The sequence below is a fragment of the Nycticebus coucang genome, chromosome 3, assembly GCF_027406575.1.
Source record: "Nycticebus coucang isolate mNycCou1 chromosome 3, mNycCou1.pri, whole genome shotgun sequence".
Taxonomy (NCBI): Eukaryota; Metazoa; Chordata; class Mammalia; order Primates; family Lorisidae; genus Nycticebus; species Nycticebus coucang.
The window spans coordinates 47,891,518-47,913,981 of NC_069782.1; the positions used below are offsets into that span (position 1 = coordinate 47,891,518).

The window sequence follows — 22,464 nt, forward strand, 5'->3', positions numbered from 1 at the left end:
TCACCCATTTTGGTTACATATTTTGGTTTTGTACATTTGAAGTCAAAGTTGTAAGTGTGCCTTTCACTCAGAATATATGCATCACACCAGTTAGGTGCGAATTAACCCTAACCCTTCTCCCAACCTATTTCATTTCCTTTGAGTTTTACTTCCATATATGTATGTGAGTGTTGATCAACTAGTTCAAATTTAGTATTCAGTATATGTGGTATTTGTTTTTCCATACTTGTGATACTTCATATAGAAAAATGTTCTCCAATTCCATCCAGGTTGTTACAACAATTACTAGATAATTACATTTTATGTGGACAAATGATATCCCATGGTATGTGTGTGTGTGTGTGTGTGTATATACATAATATATCACAATTTAGTAATCCATTTATGGATTGATGGGCACTTGAATTGTTTCCATATATTTGCAATTGTAAATTGTGGTGCTATGAACATTTGAGTGCAAGTGTATGTTTTTATAAATAGCTTTCTTTTTTTCCTTTGGTAAATACCTATTAGTGAGATTGCTGGAACAAATGCTAGTTCTACTTTAATTTAAGGTATCTCATACTACTTTCCATAGAGGTCATACTAGTTTGCTGTCCCACCAGCAATAAATGAATGTTCCTTTCTGTTCATATCGATGCTAGCATTTATTGCCTTGGGACTTTTTAATATGAGCCATTCTTACTGGTGTTAGGTGATATCTCTTTGTCATTGTGATTTGTATTTCCCTGATGATTAGAGATGTAGACATTTTTTCAGGTGTTTGTTGGTCATTACTATCTTCATTTGAAAAGTTTTTGTACATGTCTTTTGCTTATTTTTTAGTGGTGTTGTTTGATTTTTTCTATGATGATTTGCTTGAGTTCTTTATAGATTCTGGTTATCAACTCTTTCTTAGATGTATAGCTTGCAAATATTTTCTCCCCTTCTGTAGGTTGTCTATTTATTCTGTTTATTTTGTCCTTCACTGTGCAGAAACTTTTCAATTTGATCAGATCCCATTGCCACTGGGGTCTTCTTCATAAATTCTTCCCCTAGATGCCTCCCTGGTTTTGAGTCTTTGGGATTTGGATGGAGTCACACTAACAGCATCCCAGGCTCTCCAGCCTGCAGATGGCCTGTTGTGGGACATTGAAACCTCCACAATTGCATGAATGAATTTCCCTAAAAAAATCCTCTCCCATGTAGCTCTATTTCAATATCTCCATCTCTATCTATATCATCATCTATCTATCACATTTGCTCTGTCTCTCTGGAGAATCTTGACTAATTCCACATAGCCACATATTACTGGTGGGGTTTCACTATGAATGGGAATAAAAGTTACTGCCTAATATTTAGTAGATTCCTAATATCAGATGTTGACTTGTTTTGATGAAAGTAGTTCTCAGGATGCAGATCCATGGATTCGTATAGGGGTGAACTAAACACTTTGGAGAACTACATGATTTGGGAAATACGGCATTTTGTGGATTATTTTTATGGCACTTAGAATAGACTTACACCAACCTGCAACCCTGTTTTATCTCACAGTTTAGTCTTCCAGAAGACCAGAAAAGAGATTGAACAGGGGATGCCAACCTTGGAAACTCTGCCTTCAACCTCACAATAGCTTAGCATCTGGGCAATTTAAGAGCAGAGGAGTGAAGGCAAAGAAGAGACTGTTAAGTAGGGGTAGCGGGTGGAAATCTAACACAGTCTCTAAACTTCCCCATCTAGTACATACACCCTGTATACACAACCCCTTGAATGTGTATACAGGAGTTTGCTACTCCTTTGAGAGGGAGCTGTGTTAGGAAGGGACTCAATTTCCATGATTAGCTTGACTTCTTCCTTTTGAGTTTATCAAAAGGAGGATTATCCATTGTCAGTTGGACCTAATTATGTGAGTCCTTACAAAAGACATCTGTTGGCTGAAAGATTCCCTATTGTGGTGGGAGGTGGTAAAAGCAAGAACTGGAGTGTGGCCTCTAGAAGCTGAGAGCAGTCCCTTGTTGAAAGCCAGCAAGAAACCAGGAATCTAAAGCATAGGTGTTGCAGCCCCTAGTGGCCCCTATGGCCCTGGACTGGATCGCGGCAGGAAGGAACCAGACATGATGCGGATTAGAAGTACAAGCTTGCAGGAGGCGGGCTAACCTTATTTGCAGGATAGGCACGAGCAACCGCCACAGTAGCCTTTAATTGACACAGCACAAGACAGGTGAGGGGAGTGTTAGACAATGAATGCGTGCCTAAGGATCACCATGGGCTCGGGCTCTTTCTAGGCAAGGAGCACCTGTGGACAAATCGCCCGAGGGTCCATTCCCCAGCTGTAAATCATCTTGCACATAGAACCAAAAATTCATGAAATCTGCCAACAACCAATGAACTTGGCAGTGGGCCCAATACTCCAGGTGAAGCAGCAGCTCTGGCTGACTCCTTGATTTCTGCCTGGTGAGACTTGAGTAAAAGACACAATCTATACCGAGAGTCTTAAGTCACAGAAATTAGGAGATAACAAATTTTTGTTGTTTAAAATTACTAAGATTTTGGCGATTTGTTATGTAGCAATAGAAAACTAATGGATTCAATGGATGCATCAAATCTACGTGACTTTGTGTAAGTTACTGATTAATCTCTCTGTACCTCAGTTCTCTTTTGTAATGTGAAAGGGTTTGGACCTCCCAGAGGTAATGTTGGTTTTATTTTCATAACTGGAATAAAACTGTTCCTCCTGAGAGCATACACTTAACACTCAATATAAAAATGATTATATGAAATTTTAAATGTCATTCATTTTCCTGGCACAATTTCAAAGAGAGATATATGTAATTTTTAAAAATTTCACACATTTTTAAAATTACAAACACAAAAAATGGCCTAGAATTCTTTTTTTGCTAATTCCACACAATTTCATGAAGGGTATATAGAAGGTACTGAGTACCTTCTGTGTGCCTGTCAGTGAAAGGCACTGAGGAATCCATGAAGGATTCGGGACAACAGGAGAACATTGCTTTTCTTTTTCTTCGTGTGTGTACTACACTATAGCTGATGACAATCACATTTATCACAAGAAAATTTAATTTTCTATGTTGTTTCTTAATAGTCTGGTGATTATTCATTAAAGATATTTACTCTAATGTTTATCACTGCTGCAAAGAACTAACCAATTCATACATTGTAGGGTCCAGACTCTACAATTATCTGTACCTGAATTATTCAGTTACATAAACTGGTATTAAGAACACAGGGTCATTGTTAAATTTTTTTCTTCATTCTGAACATAAGAAAGCAAGAAAAAAAGGAAATGAGCCGGATGGGTATCATGACAGATTCCTACACATATACATAAAGACATACAGGATGTACATAAGATTGAGAATCTAGACATATGTCATATAAATTTTCTTCCTCCTCTTTTTGCAGCTGAAGGTAGAATGGCAAAAAGGCTGGTCTCCTCCAGAGAAGACCCACTTCTCTGTTTATGTGATGTACAGAAACCCATCCCTGTGTTCTCACAGTCACTCACAGCTCTGGATGTAGGGCATTCCTGCCATTGCAGAAAACTCTGTTGGATAGGCCCAATCTATATTATTTTATGTCTATCAATAACATGTAACTTCTAAGGACTGGAACATTATTCCCATCCAAGAGTTATAACTAGCCTTAGACTGGGACAAGTCACTCTGAATTATACCTGTCCAGCCTCTGTTTAAATGATCCTGGCTGCTATATTTGTGAATTGCTACATATTAACTGTTATAAAGGGTTGTTTATGGCTATCACCTCAAAGTGGGCAATTTGGTCCCATATAGAAAACTGTGCAAGGTTTTGCCACTTATTCCCATAGGTAAAGGCTAAAGTTTGGACAATTTTCTTTCACTTATGAGTGGTGCAGATGGAACTCCCACAGTATGTAATCACAATTTATCATTTCATTGTCCTAGTTGATTCCTTCTCTATTCAACTGAAGTTCAAGCATGGAAAATCCACTTTCCAATATCTTTATATCTTCTATTTTCTTCTCCTTTATTGTAAATCACATTATCTGCTAATCCATTGTACTTTCTTATCTGTATATCAGTGTAAATCATACTATTTTTCTTTTTTTTTTATTGTTGGGGATTCATTGAGGGTACAATAAGCCAGGTTACACTGATCATACTTTTATTTCTAACTGATTAGTTGAATACTATTATCAAAGTGTGGAAGGCTGACACCACAGCATCTATTTTGTAGGCCAAGTGCTATTTCCGGTACTAACAGACTTAAGTTTCTATTTCCCTGCAAACACCAGGCCTAAGTTTCTATTTCCCTGCAAACGCCAGGCCTAAGTTTCTATTTCCCTGCAAACGCCAGGCCTAAGTTTCTATTTCCCTGCAAACGCCAGGCCTCTTCTCGTAAATCACATGAGCGAAACTTGGAAACTTGCTGTTGGCAACTTATCTCCGCCAAGGCCAGGTTGCTTGGATACCTGGTGACGCAAACTTCCTCCTTCACCTACCCTTATATACCCTGGAAGAACTTTGCAATAAACGAGACTTGATCAGACTCCTGTCTTGTCTCCATTCTTCGCGTCCCTTGCCCCTTCCCATTCTCACCCCCTCCTCCAGGTATCTCTGTCGACTGACCCATGGGCTGGGTAATCAAAGTATTATACTCTATGTAAATTTAATACTTTTTTCGAAGATTGATCTCACAACCACCATTATTACAATTTGAAACTCAATTTTTTAAAAATCCAGTTCTTCTGTGAATTACATTAACAACTAGAGTACCTATATTATTTATTGTCTATGACACAATACTTCTGAAAGAATGAAAAGGCATTACCAATACTGCACCTGAATAATAGCTGTAAAGCAAGATTCTCCACAAAAGCCAGGATGCAGAGGTCACTCTAATAGTAACCCTTTGGGATTTTTTTTTTTTGTAGAGACAGAGTCTCACTGTACCACCCTCGGGTAGAGTGCCGTGGCGTCACACGGCTCACAGCAACCTCTTAACTCTTGGGCTTACGCGATTCTCTTGCCTCAGCCTCCCGAGCAGCTGGGACTACAGGCGCCCGCCACAACGCCTGGCTATTTTTTTGTTGCAGTTTGGCCAGGGCTGGGTTTGAACCCACCACCCTCGGCATATGCGGCCGGCGCCCTACTCACTGAGCCACAGGCGCCGCCCACCCTTTGGGATTTTTTAAGGCAGAAAGACTGACAAATATTTATATACATCCACAAGATAAACAAGTTTGATTATCTTTTTTCATTAGAACCCAACAAATGATCGAAGTATACCACTTTGGGGGGCTGCAATTGCCCCCTTAAGCCTATCTTATATATTTTCCAAAAATAGAAATGATAGCTATTACAGACTAGTGTTACTTTCATGGGAAATTTTAAATTATGCTATAGATTTGTCCTTCTGTTAATGATTAACAACCCACAATTAATGCTAGTTAAACCAACCGGAGTGTCTACTCTTTCATATCTTCCTCACTAGTAGAATATTATTCTAATAGAAATGGTATCATTAATTTATTTAATATAGTTGCTGGCTTGGCATCCTTTTGGGGGGCCTAACATAAGTTATCTGAAACCCGTAATACACCATCACCTTCAGCCTAGTTGACACCTCTCCTCTCTGTGTCGATGTTTACAGCACAGCTCTCTTGTTCCTCATCTCACCCACCCCAAACCCAACATGCCCACAGCTGCTAACCACAATAAAACCTAATGGTCAATTAGGCCATAGTCATGTAAATAAGTTCCCCTCTTTCCACCTGTCTCCATTAAACTACCAAATACACAACCCCTCAGGAAAGCCCGAGTGATAACACCTATGAACCTTGTGAATGTTAACAAAGGCTTAGGCCCAGAGGTGACTGGGAATGGGGCAAGTCATTCTGAATTATGCCTGCCCATCCTCTGTTTAAATGATCCTGGCTGCTATACTTGTGATTGCCACATTTTACCTGTTAAAAAGGGTTGTTTATAGTTATCACCTTAAAGTTGTTTATGGCTATAACCCTCTCTCACTTTCTCTCTCAAAATCTTTGAGATATTCAGAAAGTATGCTAGTGTAAACATTATGACATACTTGTATTTTTAAAATACATTACCATTTTTGTCAAGGAAGATTTGAAATGATGGAATATATATGATTATGATAAAATATTATTCTACTTCTGTCTCATCAAGTTTCCATTTTGCAACTTTGCTGTTTAGTTTATTTTGTGCTGCATTAACAGATTCCTAGTTAATTTGTGATAAGCAAAAATGGATGGTATCACAGTTCCAGAGGCCAGGAAGGCATATGGTGTGGAGTTTCTTACATGGTGGAAGGACAAAGTGAGGGCAAAAGAGAGTAAAAGGGAACCAAACTTATGCTTTTATTGAGAACCCACTCTGGTGATAATGACATTAATACATTCTTGAGGGTAGAGACCTCATGGCCTAAATACCTTCTATTAGATCTCACTTCCCAATACCACTGCACTGGAGATTAAGTTTCCAGCACAAAAACTTTGGGGGAAAAATTCAAATCATAGCAATTGCTATAATGTAATAAATAAGTCACAAATAGAATAATACAAGTGTTAATTAAATAGGAAGAAACAATTCCTATTGTTTTAAGTTGTCTATATTCAATTAGACAACTTAAACTGATAAAGGGTAAAATTACAGTACCTATTATGCCTTTTTATGTTTAAAGTCTTTACTATGTAAAATATTGATGAAGTTGATGAGAAAAATAGTTAATACAATGTGTAAGTCTTTCACAATTGAGAATTAAATAAAGAAATTGTTATGTTTAGCCAGTCGTATTTGTATAATTCCTTGTTAAAAGATTGGGACAATGAGGATCAAGAAGTGGTATAAACATTAATGTTCAAGTTAATCATAAAATAGTGATTTAGCAATTACAAAATCGTGAAAATATACTTTTTAATTTCCATTTTTGTTGATTTTGCTTTCTCATTTCAAATCTTTCTACTAATCTACAATAATTAAGACATTGTTGTACTGGCACAATGATAGACAAAGCGACAAATGGAACAGAATTGGGAAGTCCAGAAATAAACCCAAATGCCTATAGTCAATTGATTTTTTTTTTTTTACAAGTGTTCCAAGACCATACTATGTTTACTAAAACTGAAAAGATTATTAAGCAGTGGCCAAGCTAAGAAAGAGAAAATAAGACAGGGAATCCTTGGCTAACAGGATGGCTTAAGCAAAGTTATGAAGTTCAGGAACAAAAAAAAAAAAAGAAAGAAAACAAAACCAACCAACCAATCAAACGTGCGCGCGCGCACACACACACACACACACATATTTAGTGTTCCTGGAATATATAATACACAGCTCATGCTATAAGAGCTGTGGCTGAATGAAAATAGAATGAAATAATGACATAGGACATACAAAACTTTTCAGGATCACACCTATTCTAGAACAGTGAATCCCAGCTCTGAACTTACATCTCAAAGCATCCCTGTGCTTTAAAGTTCTTTCTCAAAACTTTCTAAGTCTTTCTCAATATTTAAAGGAGGCCAGCACTGTCAGAACCAGCTTAGCCCAGACCCCAGTAGGATTGACCCTTGACCCATGAATTAGTGAGAATTCTCCAGAGAAAAAGAGCAGGATTTCAGCTAAAGCAGAGAAAAAATTCGCCTTTCCTTCATCTCTTATTCTTTTGGATTCTCAATGGATTGCATGATACTGCCAGCACAGCTGAAGCTGGGTTTCTTTACTCAGTCTAGTGATTTAAATGTTAATCTCTTTAGGAATTACCTCCACAGATACACAGAGAAATAATGTTTTATTATTATCTATTTGGTCATCCTTTAGCCCAGTAAGGTTGATACATAAAATTAACCATCACGACCTTCTATACTGAGCACGAGATTCCACCAGATATCTTAAGGAGCATGGCACTTGTGGCCTAGCCTCACTTCCAGGAGGGCTAGCTGCAATGGATCACTCCTGCCACAGAGTGAATTTTATTTTGTTTATTTTAATGAGATTATGCAGGATTGGGCAGCCACAAAATAAAATACAGATTTGGTGTGATGGTCACTCAAGGACACAGGGCAAGTTTAGGGCTCTAACCTACCAGTGGCCCAGCACCAACAATTGGACTTGAATCAAGTGTGCAGGTTTATATTTTGGTTCTTGTCCCTTTGAGTGTTTCCTTCAGTTCTAGGATTGTCTCACCTCTTGTCTTCACCACCAGAGTGAGGCAGGGAAAGCAGCAGGAATTGTTTGCTTTGTGGCATCCTCTGTTGCTCTTCTTCCTGGCAAGTGAGCTGATATCTCAAATTATTCCATGTACTCCATGTGACACGTTAGGCTGTTCTTCAGGGGTGGTGGCATATATCTTCTCCAGGGCCTCTCAAGACTACTACTATACAACCTTAATGGCCGTTCCAGTAGGTAACTTCTCTTGTTTCCAAGTTATGTTGTAGTCACATGTTGTCTTAAGCCCTACAGTGAATGGGACAGGCATCCCTTGTATGAATGAGACAGCTGTTCTTTCTCTGCTGAGAAGTTCTCACCTATCCACCCCACTCATGGTTCCAAGTGAGAGGCAAGGTCTAGTGAACATGAAAGAGATCACATTCCAGGAAATCAGTGACTATGGCCTGAAGAGACTGAGAACTCTTCTCCTACTGATGGAAGATGTGTCTTTCTACTCTAATACATAACTTTCTGGTTGGTAAATGTAATATATCCAGAAATCTAATGATTATACATATTTTCCTATATATTATGGTTAAAACTTACACTGGTAATCATAATCAAGAAAACATATTAACTACTCTTGGGAGAAGCATTGGAATAGAACATTCGTAGATGGATAGTGAATAATTCAACATCAAGAATAATACAACAGGCATTAGACAGAGGGCGTTAGTGACCAGCAGAGGTGAACAAGGTTCCAAAGAGTCATGTCATTGTAAGAATGGCCTTGGTGCCATTTTCTTGCAATGAGAGTTATGGAATTAGCTGGGTACAGCACATTTGACAATGAACATAACACTAGGATTCCTGAACTAAATAGGAAGCAACAGTCTCCAGAGAATATGAAATTCTTATGCACTGATTAGGCAATAAACAAATACAAGTAATTTTTTTCTGTATACTGTTTTAAATATACACCCCAAAATTACTATTCCTCACGTGCTCCATTAAATCTGTAATAAAATTTTAAAGCATGTAATTTACATATACAGGAGTTTAGAGAATAAAGAAAGCCAATTTTCCAGGATATCTACCCTTCCACATATGGCCTATTGGAGACTGATAGGATCAATATAACATTATGTTTTGCTTTCTTGCTAAGACAGCAGTTCTCATCATTTATAATAAATAAAAATCATTAGGGCATATATTAAAATGCAGCTTTCCAGCCTTCAGTTTCCATAAAATAAAATATGAGGTTCCTGTGAAACACATAATCAAGGATACCTATCATGCTCTTGAGTATGATAGATCATGGTTTACAGAGAGAGATTTCTAACTAAAGAGTCGATGTGATGAGACCCATAATCTGTGACAAAGTCGGTGTATGTAGATGGTAAACTAATCTTGGGAATAAGAAGGGTTGGGTGGTGATTTTCCAACTTTTTAGCTCATGAAATCATTGAATGTTACAGATGGAATGGAATCAAGAAATTGTTTCATTCATGCTTTTCTATTTATCAGTAAGAAAGCTTGCTTTCAAAGAGATGAAATTATCTGATTGAGGTCACACAGTTTATTATGGAATCAAGACTGAGCTTCATGTTATTTCCAATGTTATACACAGTCTAAATTAATTGTTGAGTCGCTGTTGATTCTAGTACCAAGAATAAATACCCAAGCAGTTTTAATTCATAAAAGAAATTTTTAGCTACAAAGGAAGTACTTAAGAGGAAAACACCTTCAAACTGAAAAAGTGGCTGGTGTTCACTTTTTCATGTAATGTAATAATTCATACAGCAGCGAGAAAGACCAAAAGAAGATTAGCCAACCTTACTCTGAACTGGGAGTCTTGATTTGAAGTTGTATCTCATGAGTGTGTGTAAGCCTCTCCATGTGCAGACCTCTGTGTGTGGGGGTGGGTGGAAGTGGGTTTGAGAACAGAGAGTGGGGAGACTGAGAAGAGCAGTGGAGGAAGAGGAGATAGAAGCACGTTAAAAGTGAAGCAGTCACTGTGTTTTTAAGACAGCATTTCATCTTGCATATGGGAGGTTAACCTTTCAGGTATAAGGTATTACTTTATTAATGAGAGATGGGATTTTTAAGAGCCCTGTGGAATTATTATGTATTCATAATTATGTCTATCTATTTACTTGACAATATCCTACTAAGGTAGTTATGCTGATAATAAAGCTCACTATGTAATAATATTTTCATTAAATTGTATCCTAAAACCCGATGGGGATGGAAAGAACATATGGTTTTGTGTTAAAAACTGAGATTTTTTCATCCACAGAGGCACAGAAGGATCACTTCCCTAGAGATTTAAACTATTCATTGAAATGGGAATCTCTTACTAATCAGCTTTTTTTTTGCTTTTTTGAGGGTCTCACTCTCTAGTCCAGACAAGAGTGCTATGATATCATAGCTCACAGCAACCTCAAAGTCTTGGGCTCAAGAGATCATCTTGCCTCAGCCACCGAGTAGCTGGCACTCTAGGAGTCCAACACCACACTTAGCTAAGTTTTTCTATTCTTAGTATAGAAGGGATCTCTCACTCTTGTTCATGCTAGTCTTGAACTAACTTCTCAGGTGCCTCAGCTTCCCAGAGGGTCTTTCTAATTAACTTTTTTCCCTCATCTTCATCCCAGTCTTATAATCCACTTACAATTCATTTTCCATGTACTCTGACAAATTCATCCTAGATAACTAACTCATACTTCAATTCTCAATTTAAGTATCATCTTCTCAAGAAAATTTTATTTTACCCCTGCCTGTCACCTCTTATTACCTTAAAACTTATACGTGGTATTTAGGTCACATAACGCTGTGAAGTGCATAGCTATCTCCATTATTAGAAGATTGACATTCATAAAGAATAAGCGACCTTCCCAAATTCACTCTGATAATAAATGAGAGAGTGAGGATTGGGATGCACATATTTGAATACGGTGCTTATGAACTTTTTTCCCGTCTCACACTTTGCTCTCTTTCTCACTCATGCAATTCACTCTGATTTTCTGTTAATGCTGACACTGTACAAGCTCTTTCCTCTCTGTGATTAAATATTCCCTATTTCATCAATCCTATATTTCTCTTTTTCTTCTGCTGTTGCTAACTACCTCCCTTATTTTACACCTTTTCCTCCCAGCTTCATAATTATCCATAAAGTGCTATGTGGTAGACTCCTATCTTCTGTGTTTTAAACTAAACCTTTTATGTTATTTTGAAAAGTTCACGTATCATTTCTTGACTGCTAATTGCTAATTTATTTGGAGAGATACAGCATTAACATCTCTTGAAACATTTAAGATAATAAATGATATTGATATAGGCATTCCTAGCTTGGCACAGTGTGTGGGACTTTAAAAATGACAGTGAAAATTGAAATTGCTCAAAGCAACTTTACAGACAAATGGAAAGAAGCAAGATCATTCAGTGACCTAAAAAAATGCTTTTGTCAAAACATTAAAAACTCTGTTTAATAAATATGGTAAGTGTGATGAATGTAGAGGGAAATGGAAAAATAGTAAAACCAGTATTTAAGTGCATTGATTTTTAAATATTAGAAACATTAAGAATAAATGTGTCTTATTTATACAAGAATAGTTTGTACAGTGCTTGCCTTGTTCTCATATATGAATCATGACACAGAGCAAGCATCTTTTCTGTGCCTTGGTGAATCGTCATAATACTAAATTTGTACCAGCTTATGACTGTAGTCATTGTTTATTGTTGTATAACAACAGACCACGTACTTAGCTGCCTAAAATAACCTTATGTATTATCTCACAGTTCTCTGGGTCAGAAATCAGGCTGTATGGTGCTTAAGGTCTAACAGGGCTGAAGACAAAGGGTCAGCTCGGTCGGGCTCCTGTCTTGATACTCTGGGAAAGAACCACTATCATTCAGATTGTTTGAAGAATTCGATCTTCAATTTACCACTTTAGGTCTGATGTACCCACTCCCTTGCTGGCTGGCAGCTGGGGGCATTCTCAGCTCCCTGATGCACCTGCATTCTTTTTCACCGGAGTCTCCCACATCTTCAAAGCAACAAGGGAACATCGAGCACATCCTGAACTTCAAATCTCTCTAATGTCTTCTACTCTTTTAGTTTTAAAGCGCTCACATGGTTGGGTCAAGCACACCTAAATAATCTCCACATCTTAAGGACAACTGACTTGGGACTTAGTTACATCTGCAAGTCAATTCATAAAAGTATTACTGTTTGGTTGAATAACAAGGAGACAAGAATCTAAAATTCTGTCCACCGCACCACTTCTTATCTTCTGCACTTTTAATATCATGAAACATCTTTTTCATATACTTAAATGTCAAGTTTATTGTCAGCTTTGCTTCTTCTGAAACATCTTTATTCTTTTTTGTTACAAATGATTTCTTTGTTTATTTGATCATTTCTCTTACTGAGGTTCCTCTGGTGTGCAGGTCTCTACTATGTTGTTGGTGTCATCATTTCTATGATCAGTGTTACACTTTTTTCTTTGCCACACTTTCATCTTTTGATTGTCTGTTTTTAAAAATTACATACATATTTATCACTGAAAAACAAGAACTCAACACTCCTGCACACTCTGCCTGTATGAACTCCCCGCTATCTTTTTTCAGTTTGATTAAATTGAAGTTTTGCTGATACATGGAGTTTTTAATTTTACTGATACACTTTTTACATTTTTAGAAGTTATATCTTTATTTGTAAAGCTGCATGATCATCATTCTCTCCTGTTCTTTGCTAATGTTTAAAATTTTATTAATTTAAATATTTCATTTTTATAGCCATCATATTCTATATCTGGAAGGAGTTTTAAGTCACATGAGGGTCAGTAGAATTAAACTACAGAATTAGAATTCCTTTCTAGTAAATGTAAATAGAATTATTAGACACAGAGTATGATGGCTAGAAATGAAATCCTTAAAGAAATAGATGTCTATTTTATTGTAAGATTATTGTTTGAAAAATGTTGAGGGATCAAAATTCTTTCAGATAGTCAAGAGATTCGATATAATTTTCAATACATCATTTAAATCTCAGAAGTTCCTCTGACTGACAGAGCAGGTAACTGTGATAGCAAGTGTATGGGCATAAATTCCCATGAAAGAATTGTAATGATCCATCATTATTATTGTAATCAATTCATTTCACCACAGGCAATGACAAAGATTTCTCACTCTCCCATCTGCTCTCTCTGAATTCAAGGAGGTTACTCCTATCTGTCCGTCTCTTTACCTTAGTTTTGTTATGTCCAATACTTTTGCCAAGGACATGATATTTATTTCAGGTCTCGTGTATTTACAGTCTCAATTTGTGAGGATCAGGACCTAGTCTTCCATTCCCATATGGGATCTATATTGTTTTCCAGTAGGGTCTAATTTTTTTTCTTTTTACTTTTATCTCTCTGGTCTGCGTGTTAAAGGAAAGAACTGCATGTTCTGTGTGTTTCGCTTAATTCCTTGGGAAGATCACAATGCATTTAAGAGCATCTTTGTTGCAATTTACTCAATATACAAATATTTGACATGGAAATTTTTTTTGTTTATTTGTTTGTTTTCTAATAGCTGGAGCACCATACACATGGAAGTGGAAGTCTGATGAAACATTTTTGTTGTACATTTTATTATATACACCTATATCCCTAAAGACTATTTAGCATTGGATTGCCTATCATCCATCTTCAAATGAAAGGCAACAAATTATATGTTTTACAAAAGATTTTATTTATGCAGCTCTTATTAATTTTGCTTTCCTTCTGTATAGTAACTATGTATGCATTTTTAATAAGTATTTATTGCTTTCTATTTTTACCTGTTACCTATAATGCTACATGAGACAGAAATTGGGGGGTATCGCTTATTCTTGCCTTCAACTACAGTATATATTTCTAAACTGCTTCCAGTGCATTGTTACCAATTTACAGTCCACCAGCAATGCTCCATTGGGCCTGCAGACGCCATCATCATTTTTTAATTTTAATCATACTGAATAAAATGGTATTTCAATTCTTTTTAGTTTGTATTTTATCAGTTATAAGAACTGCAAAACTACTAGCACATTTAGTTTTTGGTTTATTTCTAGCATGACTTGATATGAAAGTGTTTTTTTTGTTTTGGTTGAGACAGGGTTCCATCCTATGCCCCTGAGCAGAGTGCAGTGGGCGTGGTAGCTCACAGCAACCTCAGACTCAGGCTGTGGTCACCCTGCTGCCTCAGCTTCCAGAAGCCGCTGGGATTGCTGGGCTTTTCCGTTTTTTTCATGAGTCGGGGTCTCACTGTCGCTCAGGCGGGTCTTGAACTCCTGAGCTCAAGCAATTCTCCCTCAGCCTCCCACAGTGCTGGGAATGTGAAAGTTTTATTATGGTCCAATACATCAATCTTTTCTCTATGTTTGGTACTTTTTTTATTTAATAAAACTTTCCCTTATTCTCCCCTATTTCCCTAGAAAGGTTTGGTGTTTTACTTCTCTATATGAAGTCTATAGCCCACATAGAAATTAATGTTGTGTCTATAGCACATTTCTATAATTTATTTTTGGATAACCTATTCCAGTATATATTGGTTTATAACCCACTGACTGTAATACCAATTTAGTCATACATCAGGATGACATAAATGTGTGTTTCCATCTGATAGTGAATGCCATTCAACTGTTTGTTTCTGAACCAAAACTATAAGATACTCAATTTGTCAAAAAGATCTTGTGTGTTCTTGCCCCTGGCCTTTCATATAAATCCTAAAATTACTTTGTCAACTTCCCTGAATCTATTTGTATTTTAATCAAGATTGATTTTAATTCACTTACTTAAAATAATGATATCACACTTCCTATCCATGAGCATCCTTTCTCCACTTATTTGGGATTTTTCCAAAAATGTTGGAAGAAAACTTTGCCTCCATAAACTCCTACAGCTTTCTTATTACTTCATAGGACCATTATTTTTTGCATTGCATTCCAAATCTAATTTTTTAAATTTTAGTATTGTTTTGGATACTGACCTTTTATCCAGCAACCTTATTCCATTCTCTCATTCTTAAAATAGTATGTTTGTATATTCTATAGAATTTTATCCATGTAGGCATCAAATGAGAATGAGAATTTTGTTTCTTCCATTCCTGCTTTTAAAGGACTACTTAGCCTAGTAGCTGTTGTAGACCTCTGGCATGTATCTTTCTTCTTCTGGCTTATACAGTTCTTCAGCCTTTGTTTCCATATTGTTAATGTCATTACTTCCAGGTGTTAAATGGCATTACATTTTATATTATTTTTTGATTATCTATTGAAATTTTCACATAAGTTTTTCTCTAATAATTGTGGGATGATTTTCTTTCTTTTTTTTAAGGTAGTAAATTTATTTATTTATTTATTTATTTATTTTTAAATCATAGCTGTGTACATTAGTGCGATCAAGGGGTACAATGTGCTGGTTTCATATACAATCTGAAATATTCTCATCAAACTGTTCAACGTAGCCTTCGTGGCATTTTCTTAGTTATTGTATGTTGACATTTGTATTCTGCCTTTAGTTAAGTTTCGCCTGTACCCATTCTAAGATGCACTGTAGGTGTGGCCCCACCCATTATCCTCCCTCCACCCTAATCTCCCCTCTCCCTTCCCCTTCCTTGAAATCTTGCTGTCTTATGATTAACCTGCCTTGCTGATGTTTACTTTTGGTATTGTGTAGGAGTTGGTTTGTTAACATGTTCATTTTGTTTTAATCTAGAAAATGTATTTGGCTTATATGGCTTTTTGTTTGTTGTTTGTAAAATTGTCAGGTGTCCTAATGTATCAGGGTAGATGTGGGATAGGTTCATTTGAATTTACAAATGTACTCATTTAAAATATTAAAAAATTGAGTTACTTTTTTTACATTTTTAAATATTTCCCTTTCAGTGAAGTTGTTCATAAGTATGATTTTATTATAACTGTAGTTTTGTCCTTTGATTTATTATTCTATTGCTTCAACAAAGACCATTGGCCTAGATGTCATGCCACTAGCATTCTACTTTTGTTTCTATCACTTGTGGATTTTTGTTTTGAAATGTGGGCAAGTCACTGCAGTTGAACATGTCTTTTCATCTCTGAGACGAATTTATTATTACATATTTAGCTCACGTATTTCCAATAAGGCTCAAGTAATTACGACTGAAAATGCTACCATAATGAAAAAACAAAATCAAACCCCCAAGAATCTATAGATTATCTGCAAAATCTTGAACAAGCACATCATTTGTAGTACTTTCCTCCAATACAACATCATAGGCATCTTCTAGAACATACATGTGAATCAGATTGTAACCCTTTCACAGCAGCGAAACTTCCCAAGTCCAATATTAACTCTAGCTAACTTGAAGACTGGCAATTTTTTAACCACAATTATTTTAAACACAAATGTGAATGTTTAATAAATGTGCTTTTAGTATATATCCTCATGTTTTTAATTGTGAGACACTTTGCAATGTTTCAAAGGTCCTAATACAGAAGGCCCTGTTACTAACTTTTGGTTAGTATTCAGGATCATTACATACAACTTCTAGGGGAAGTGCTCAAACTCTGAATCAGAATAGGCAGAAATAGAAAACCTCAGAATTACTGTTAAAAATATGGAAGATCTAAAGTATCAGGGTAAAATTTTTTTATAAGTATTAAGAAAAAATTGTCTTTAGAAAGGCAGAATTATTTTCTGCTACAAATGATTTGCTTTTTGAGTGCAAGGTTATTAGTTTAAAATAAAGCTAAAATGTGTATATTAAGATACACTGAGTTCCATTCAAAATTATCTTTCACCATGGGCTTGGGATAAAATTGGACCATATTTATCATTTTGCTCACATGGAGAAAAGAATTGTACATGATTTGGTTATTTCATTGGATGTTGCATAAAGCTAAATTTGCAGGACTAGATTTAGAAAAAAGGCTAGAGCTGAGCGCTGTCACCCAGTGATTAGCATGATGGTCCCACACACCAGAGGCACCAGGTTCGAACCTTACCTGGGCCTGAGTAACAACAACAACAACAACAACAAAAGAAAACACAAAAAGAGAAACAAGGCTAGGGAGAGTTCCTCTATTTATTTCGATAAAATTCCCATTTAGGAGAAAGTACTAAGGCTCAACATTTATTTTACTATGTCAATGCCTGAAAAATTATGTACAATTTTAAAAGATGAAGAGTCCAAATAAAGTCATTTTTTAAAATTTTGTTTATTATTACTGTTTACCAATGGGGAGATGCAGTTTATTTACACCAGCAGCCATAGGGGTAAGGGGAATACAGTTAGTCAGCTATCTGTACAGAATGGACTACTTATGCAAAAATAAGAATCTCCAAAACAAAGGACAGTGGTGAGCTTTATTACCCTCCCCCAATGATCCCAGCATGCGATAATGCCAGGCAGTGGTCCCTGGGCATGCGGTGGCAGAAACTAATGTATGGAAGAAAAAGCCACAAACCACATAAAATTTTAAAGAACCCCTTTCCCCCATAACACACACACACACACACACACACACACACACACACACACACACACACTCAGTTACATATAGGATTACAAGGTGATCAATACACTTAATCAAGGAGATAACAGGAATTCTGCAGTAAAGGGAGGGTAGCTAGGGAAAAGGAGAGTTCCTAACCACTGTCAACTAGATGGGAGGGAGTATAAAAGGAGTTTATTCCCTCAGGGGACCTGTTAGACCAAGCCCACCTTATACTCATTCACAGAAGCTACTGCCCTTTTGGTAGAGGGGAGAAAAAAGTCCAAAAAGGAGGTGATATGAACCATTACCCTAAACCATTACTTCCCACTTCTTCCTCTTCTAGCCAGGAGAAAAGACCGAAAGAAAACAGTAACATCATGAACAGAGTTGCCTATCAAAGGGAAGAGTGATTGGACCACACATGGCCTTTCTCCTTACCTTCATCCTAGTTTCAATATAATGTTTGCAAGTAGGCCAGACTGTCATTCAGACCCTTCTTACTTTCTCCCTCTGTCTAACCAAAAGTCAAGGGCAAAGAAAGACCAAAATTATTTTAGCTCCTGCAAACTTTGACTTTTCAAATTACCACAATTCTTGGATTGAAGATCAATCTGTAACTAGGGCCCAATCCTGATTAAGACAATATAGGGAGAAGGTAATAATAGTCTCAAAGCCCAATCTCTATTTCTTTAATACTCTAAGTATGTGACCCAATTCATTCCACACAGTCCTTAATTCTTTTTGGGATAATGACGAACAAGGGTTAGAGAATGGATAAGGACCAACTCCATCCCTGTGTGTCCACCAGCTTTTACTGCTCTTTTGCGTAGGTCCTAAGAGGCAGTATTCAAGAAAAAGTGGGAAGATAGAACTCATGAAGTAAGACATACTAGCAAGGGAGTCTTACATAAGAGAAATGCTAAGGCATGACACTGCCTTTTAAATACAAAAAATTAAGTTCTCTTCCAATTCCAATCCCAACAGAGAAAACTGTAAGATTTTCCTCTGAGTCCTCCACAAAAACAGGAAAAAAACCCAAAACCAAAAATCTTAAAAGAGGCCAAGACAAAGGCAATTGGGCAGGCTTCAGAAGGGGTAGCATTAAGAGAGATGAATTGAAACTGGTAAATATGAAAGCTGGAGCCGTAAGCAGCACCTGGGGTCATGAGCTGCACCAGATAGGCAGTGGAGCAGGGGAAAGGAGGAACATGGGGCCAAGCCAGACAGATGAGGCTAGGACCCTTATTGGAGCACAGAATGAGGTAAGAAACATTTCAAATAAAGCAGCACCGTTCTTGCTCACCTTGAGGCTCCCACCCCTTTATGCTTCATATACCTTCGCTCAGGGAGTAAAGTGGAGGGTAGTTTTGATATGTGGCTCTTATTTCCCATCCTCCCCTAACCTGAAGCCAGGAAATTCTGGAGGTCTTTCCATGACTTCCAACAACAAAAAGATAGCTTTTGTTGTCAAAAAGATCCAAGGGGGTTGAGTGGAAAAAATATGCCCCTTGTAAGGGGAAGAGGTGGTGACAACCTGAATGTTCTCTATAGCCAGGTCCCAACCACCCAATCAGAGGAACAGAGGCATTTAACAGGATTCTGCACACAGATGAGAGAAGACCCATTTCTGTTCCTTGACTCCTAGAATTAACTCATTCACCTTATTGAGGGCAGCTGGAAGAGATCCCCTCTGGGCTCAGAGTTTAAAACAGCCACCTGCACAGCTATGATGCTTCTATAGTTCAGGACTGCCCTGGGGTGGGGAGGCACGTAGTAACCGGCCGTAATGACCAGTCACACTCACGGACTAGCTAGGTAACCAGTAACTCAATAGTAGTTAATAAATGCCCCACCAAACTTGTGTCCACAGAGAAATACATCCAGACATGAATCTTGTGGTTTGAAAGATCGTGCATAGTTGTAGAGGTCCCTGCTACCTCCCATAGGGGATCATACTGAATCCTCAGCCTATCTGGACAACTAAATTGTCCATTTACCAACCCTATGCCACCAGGCAAGCAAGCAAGACGGCTGTGCTAATCCAAAGGCTAGGCCTTGTCCCCAAGTGGGTTGAAATCATTGTAAATGCTGGACCCTTGGGAAACAGGCGGTTTTGACCTTTTCTTCTTGTTGGAGTCAAGGCCATAGAACACTCCTACCAAATTTGATTGAGAATTCTTTTTCTTGGTTTTCCCGAGTTGACATTGCTAGTATCCAAAGTGCACACCTGACTTTCATTTATCTCAGAAAAACCCAAAACAAAGGCTCAGAGATCAGAGGAGCAGTCCCAATGAAGGCCATCCATTTTGGCCTGACCAAGAATAATGTCCAAATTGTCCAGGAGGCCCTTGACATCAGGCAGGGAGAAAGGCTGAGGAACCAAAGGATTTTTATACACTGGGCACACAACTGCTCTCATGTGCACTGGGGGCACTTCGGGACCTTGCACACATCCTGGTGTGTCTAAAGATGAATATGCAGCCGGTGAAGCTTCTCTGACCCAGGGTTTTAGATCTGACTCCAGGTGATACACTTACAAAAGAATCTTAAATCCCTAAATTCTCCACTTTGGGTTTTAAAATTCTAGGGTTTTCAAAGGGAATTAGGAATTGACATTTGTTTTTGTTTTTTAAACCTTTTTTTACTTAGCTCATTCCTCCAAGCCACAGGACCAGTCTATGTTGTCTTGGTCACTCTCAGCCTCTCTCATGTTGCAGCTATTGGAATTCTGGAGGTGAGCGCTGCAGCTCCTGATCAGGCCCATTCCCAGGCTCTGCAGGAAGGGAGCAGAGCGGGAGGCGGCATGCTCCTTTGTCTTCCACTGGCTGAATGCCAAAATCCTTCACGCTACCAGTGTCCGCGAACTCCAGATAGAAGTAGCCACACTTGACCGCCCGGTGCACCTCAAAGCAGAATCCCAAACAGGAATCCTCTATCAGGTCTACGTATATCTCCTGCGCGATGGCCTCCAGCTTGTTAGTATCCAGGTTAGCCAACGAAATTTCCTCCATTTTAATTCGTTAAGCTATCGTGGAGAGGGCGCTCGTTTTACTCACGGCAGCAGCACGTCTGGCTCCGCGCCGCGCCTAGGCCTGGAGGCCTTGCAGGGCCGTATTCTTCGGCGTTGGGGACAGTGGTGTTCGCAATAGCAGCAGCAGCAGTGGCGGTGACGGCTCGGGGAATCCCAAGTCCTTCAGTTCCTTCCGGCGTATCCCGTGTTATGGGGCTGCGAGCTGAGCCAGCCCGGCAACTCGCCACCAAACCGTCTCGCCGCCTCACCCAGCCCCCCAGGCCTCTTCCGCTCCGTGTCGGGCCAGCCCCGCCTCCCCACTTCCGCTCCTCAGGGCGCCTGCGCACTGCTCCGCGCAGACTCGCGGGGCGTCTGACGCGCAAGACACCAGACAGCGTTTGAATTTATGAAAGTGAACGGGATGGACTTAGCTGTGTTTCGATTTCGTTATCTCTGCTGGTTGTAAAAAGATTGCAAGGATAATTTTTTAGGTTATTTTGTTTGTGGATGTAAACGTTCGCTGATGAATTCAGTATCCGTCCATAGTTTCCTCTGGAAAAGGGAAAGTTCATAATTATGTGCACTTTTGTGGTAGATCCGAAATACCATTTTAGGAATAGTTCTCTGGACACGTTTGATATTTTGATTTATGAGATTGGTGACCTTTATAGTACTGCTGCAGTTGTCATTTAACACCACTAGATGGTGCAAGGAAACAAATTACAGTTTACTTTTCAGCCTTTTTTTTTGTATAGGATAAAACTTAGTAACTAGGCACTAAAGGTATAATTAATATACGTGTTTGTTGATCAAATAAACCTAAGGCATTTATCTCACTTATAAGTTCATTGTAAGATCATTAAATTAGTGTGACTATAAAGAGATAATGTGCATCTCTAAAGGAGTTCAAAGAGAATTACGTGTATATTCCGTTGGGGGTGGGGAGAAAGAGGGAGGAAATCTGAAATACGGTAAATATACTGAGAAATAAAGAAAGCTTTCCCTAAAGTTATGTGCATCAATTGCAAAATGGGAGCCAGCCTACCTGGATTCAAATCCTGGAGCAAATCTTTATTTCATGGTTAAGATTAAGTATAGTTTAAAATAATCGCTTGAGGCAGTGTGTTACAATAAGCGATGGTTCAGTGTATCAGCTATTTTTAATCATATTTACTATGAAATTGAGTATGAGAAAGATCGCTGTAATATTTCCTTTATTTTCTGTTCACTTTTTTTTGTCCCCACCACCAGTATGAATAGAGCAGCATCTATTATCTTTATAATCTATCAAGAAATAGTTATGACTAAAGAAAGAAAAATTTATAAGAAGTATTTATTGGTATGTCTGATTTCATAATTTCCTTCGCATTTAATGGAGAGACATGTTATCTTTCCAAAAAGATACAAATAGGCATTTTCTAATGTATATGGTCATCAGAATACCTGACCAGTTTTATAGTTAATACTTATTATCTCACTTTATGTTTCATGAGCAGATGATTAAGTTAAACCAGTTTGGTTTGTGAGTATTCAGTTCGTGTATCTATCCAAATTTTTCTGATTTCACACGTTACCATTTTTAAAAACTACAAATTGACAAATGTGGAGCCTTTTAAAAGTCTAGATTATTTAAGATACATATACTATGTTTCTTTTAAATCTAGAAAATAATGTTTTTTTCCCATTGTAGTCTTTGTATATTGTATGTTCCCCATTCAAAATTTGGTATCATTTTAATGTAAGTTAGAATCTCCACACGGTCAAATGGTAGGCAATATAATATCATGACTAAGTGTGTAAGTTTT

General features: G+C 37.7%; 1 protein-coding gene across 1 annotated transcript; it reads right to left on the reverse strand.

Annotated features, from left to right (window-relative positions):
- Positions 1-17,351: 17,351 nt before the first annotated feature.
- ATXN7L3B (ataxin 7 like 3B) lies at positions 17,352-20,975 on the reverse strand. Its single transcript, XM_053584991.1, has one exon. It carries the CDS (start codon positions 20,658-20,660, stop codon positions 20,367-20,369), a length of 294 nt encoding a protein of 97 aa, XP_053440966.1. The 5' UTR covers positions 20,661-20,975; the 3' UTR covers positions 17,352-20,366.
- Between the last annotated feature and the right edge of the window lie 1,489 nt (positions 20,976-22,464).

Bases quoted from the DNA above. Each gene is read 5' to 3' on its own strand.
- ATXN7L3B (XM_053584991.1), bottom strand. From the start codon at position 20,660: ATGGAGGAAATTTCGTTGGCTAACCTGGATACTAACAAGCTGGAGGCC.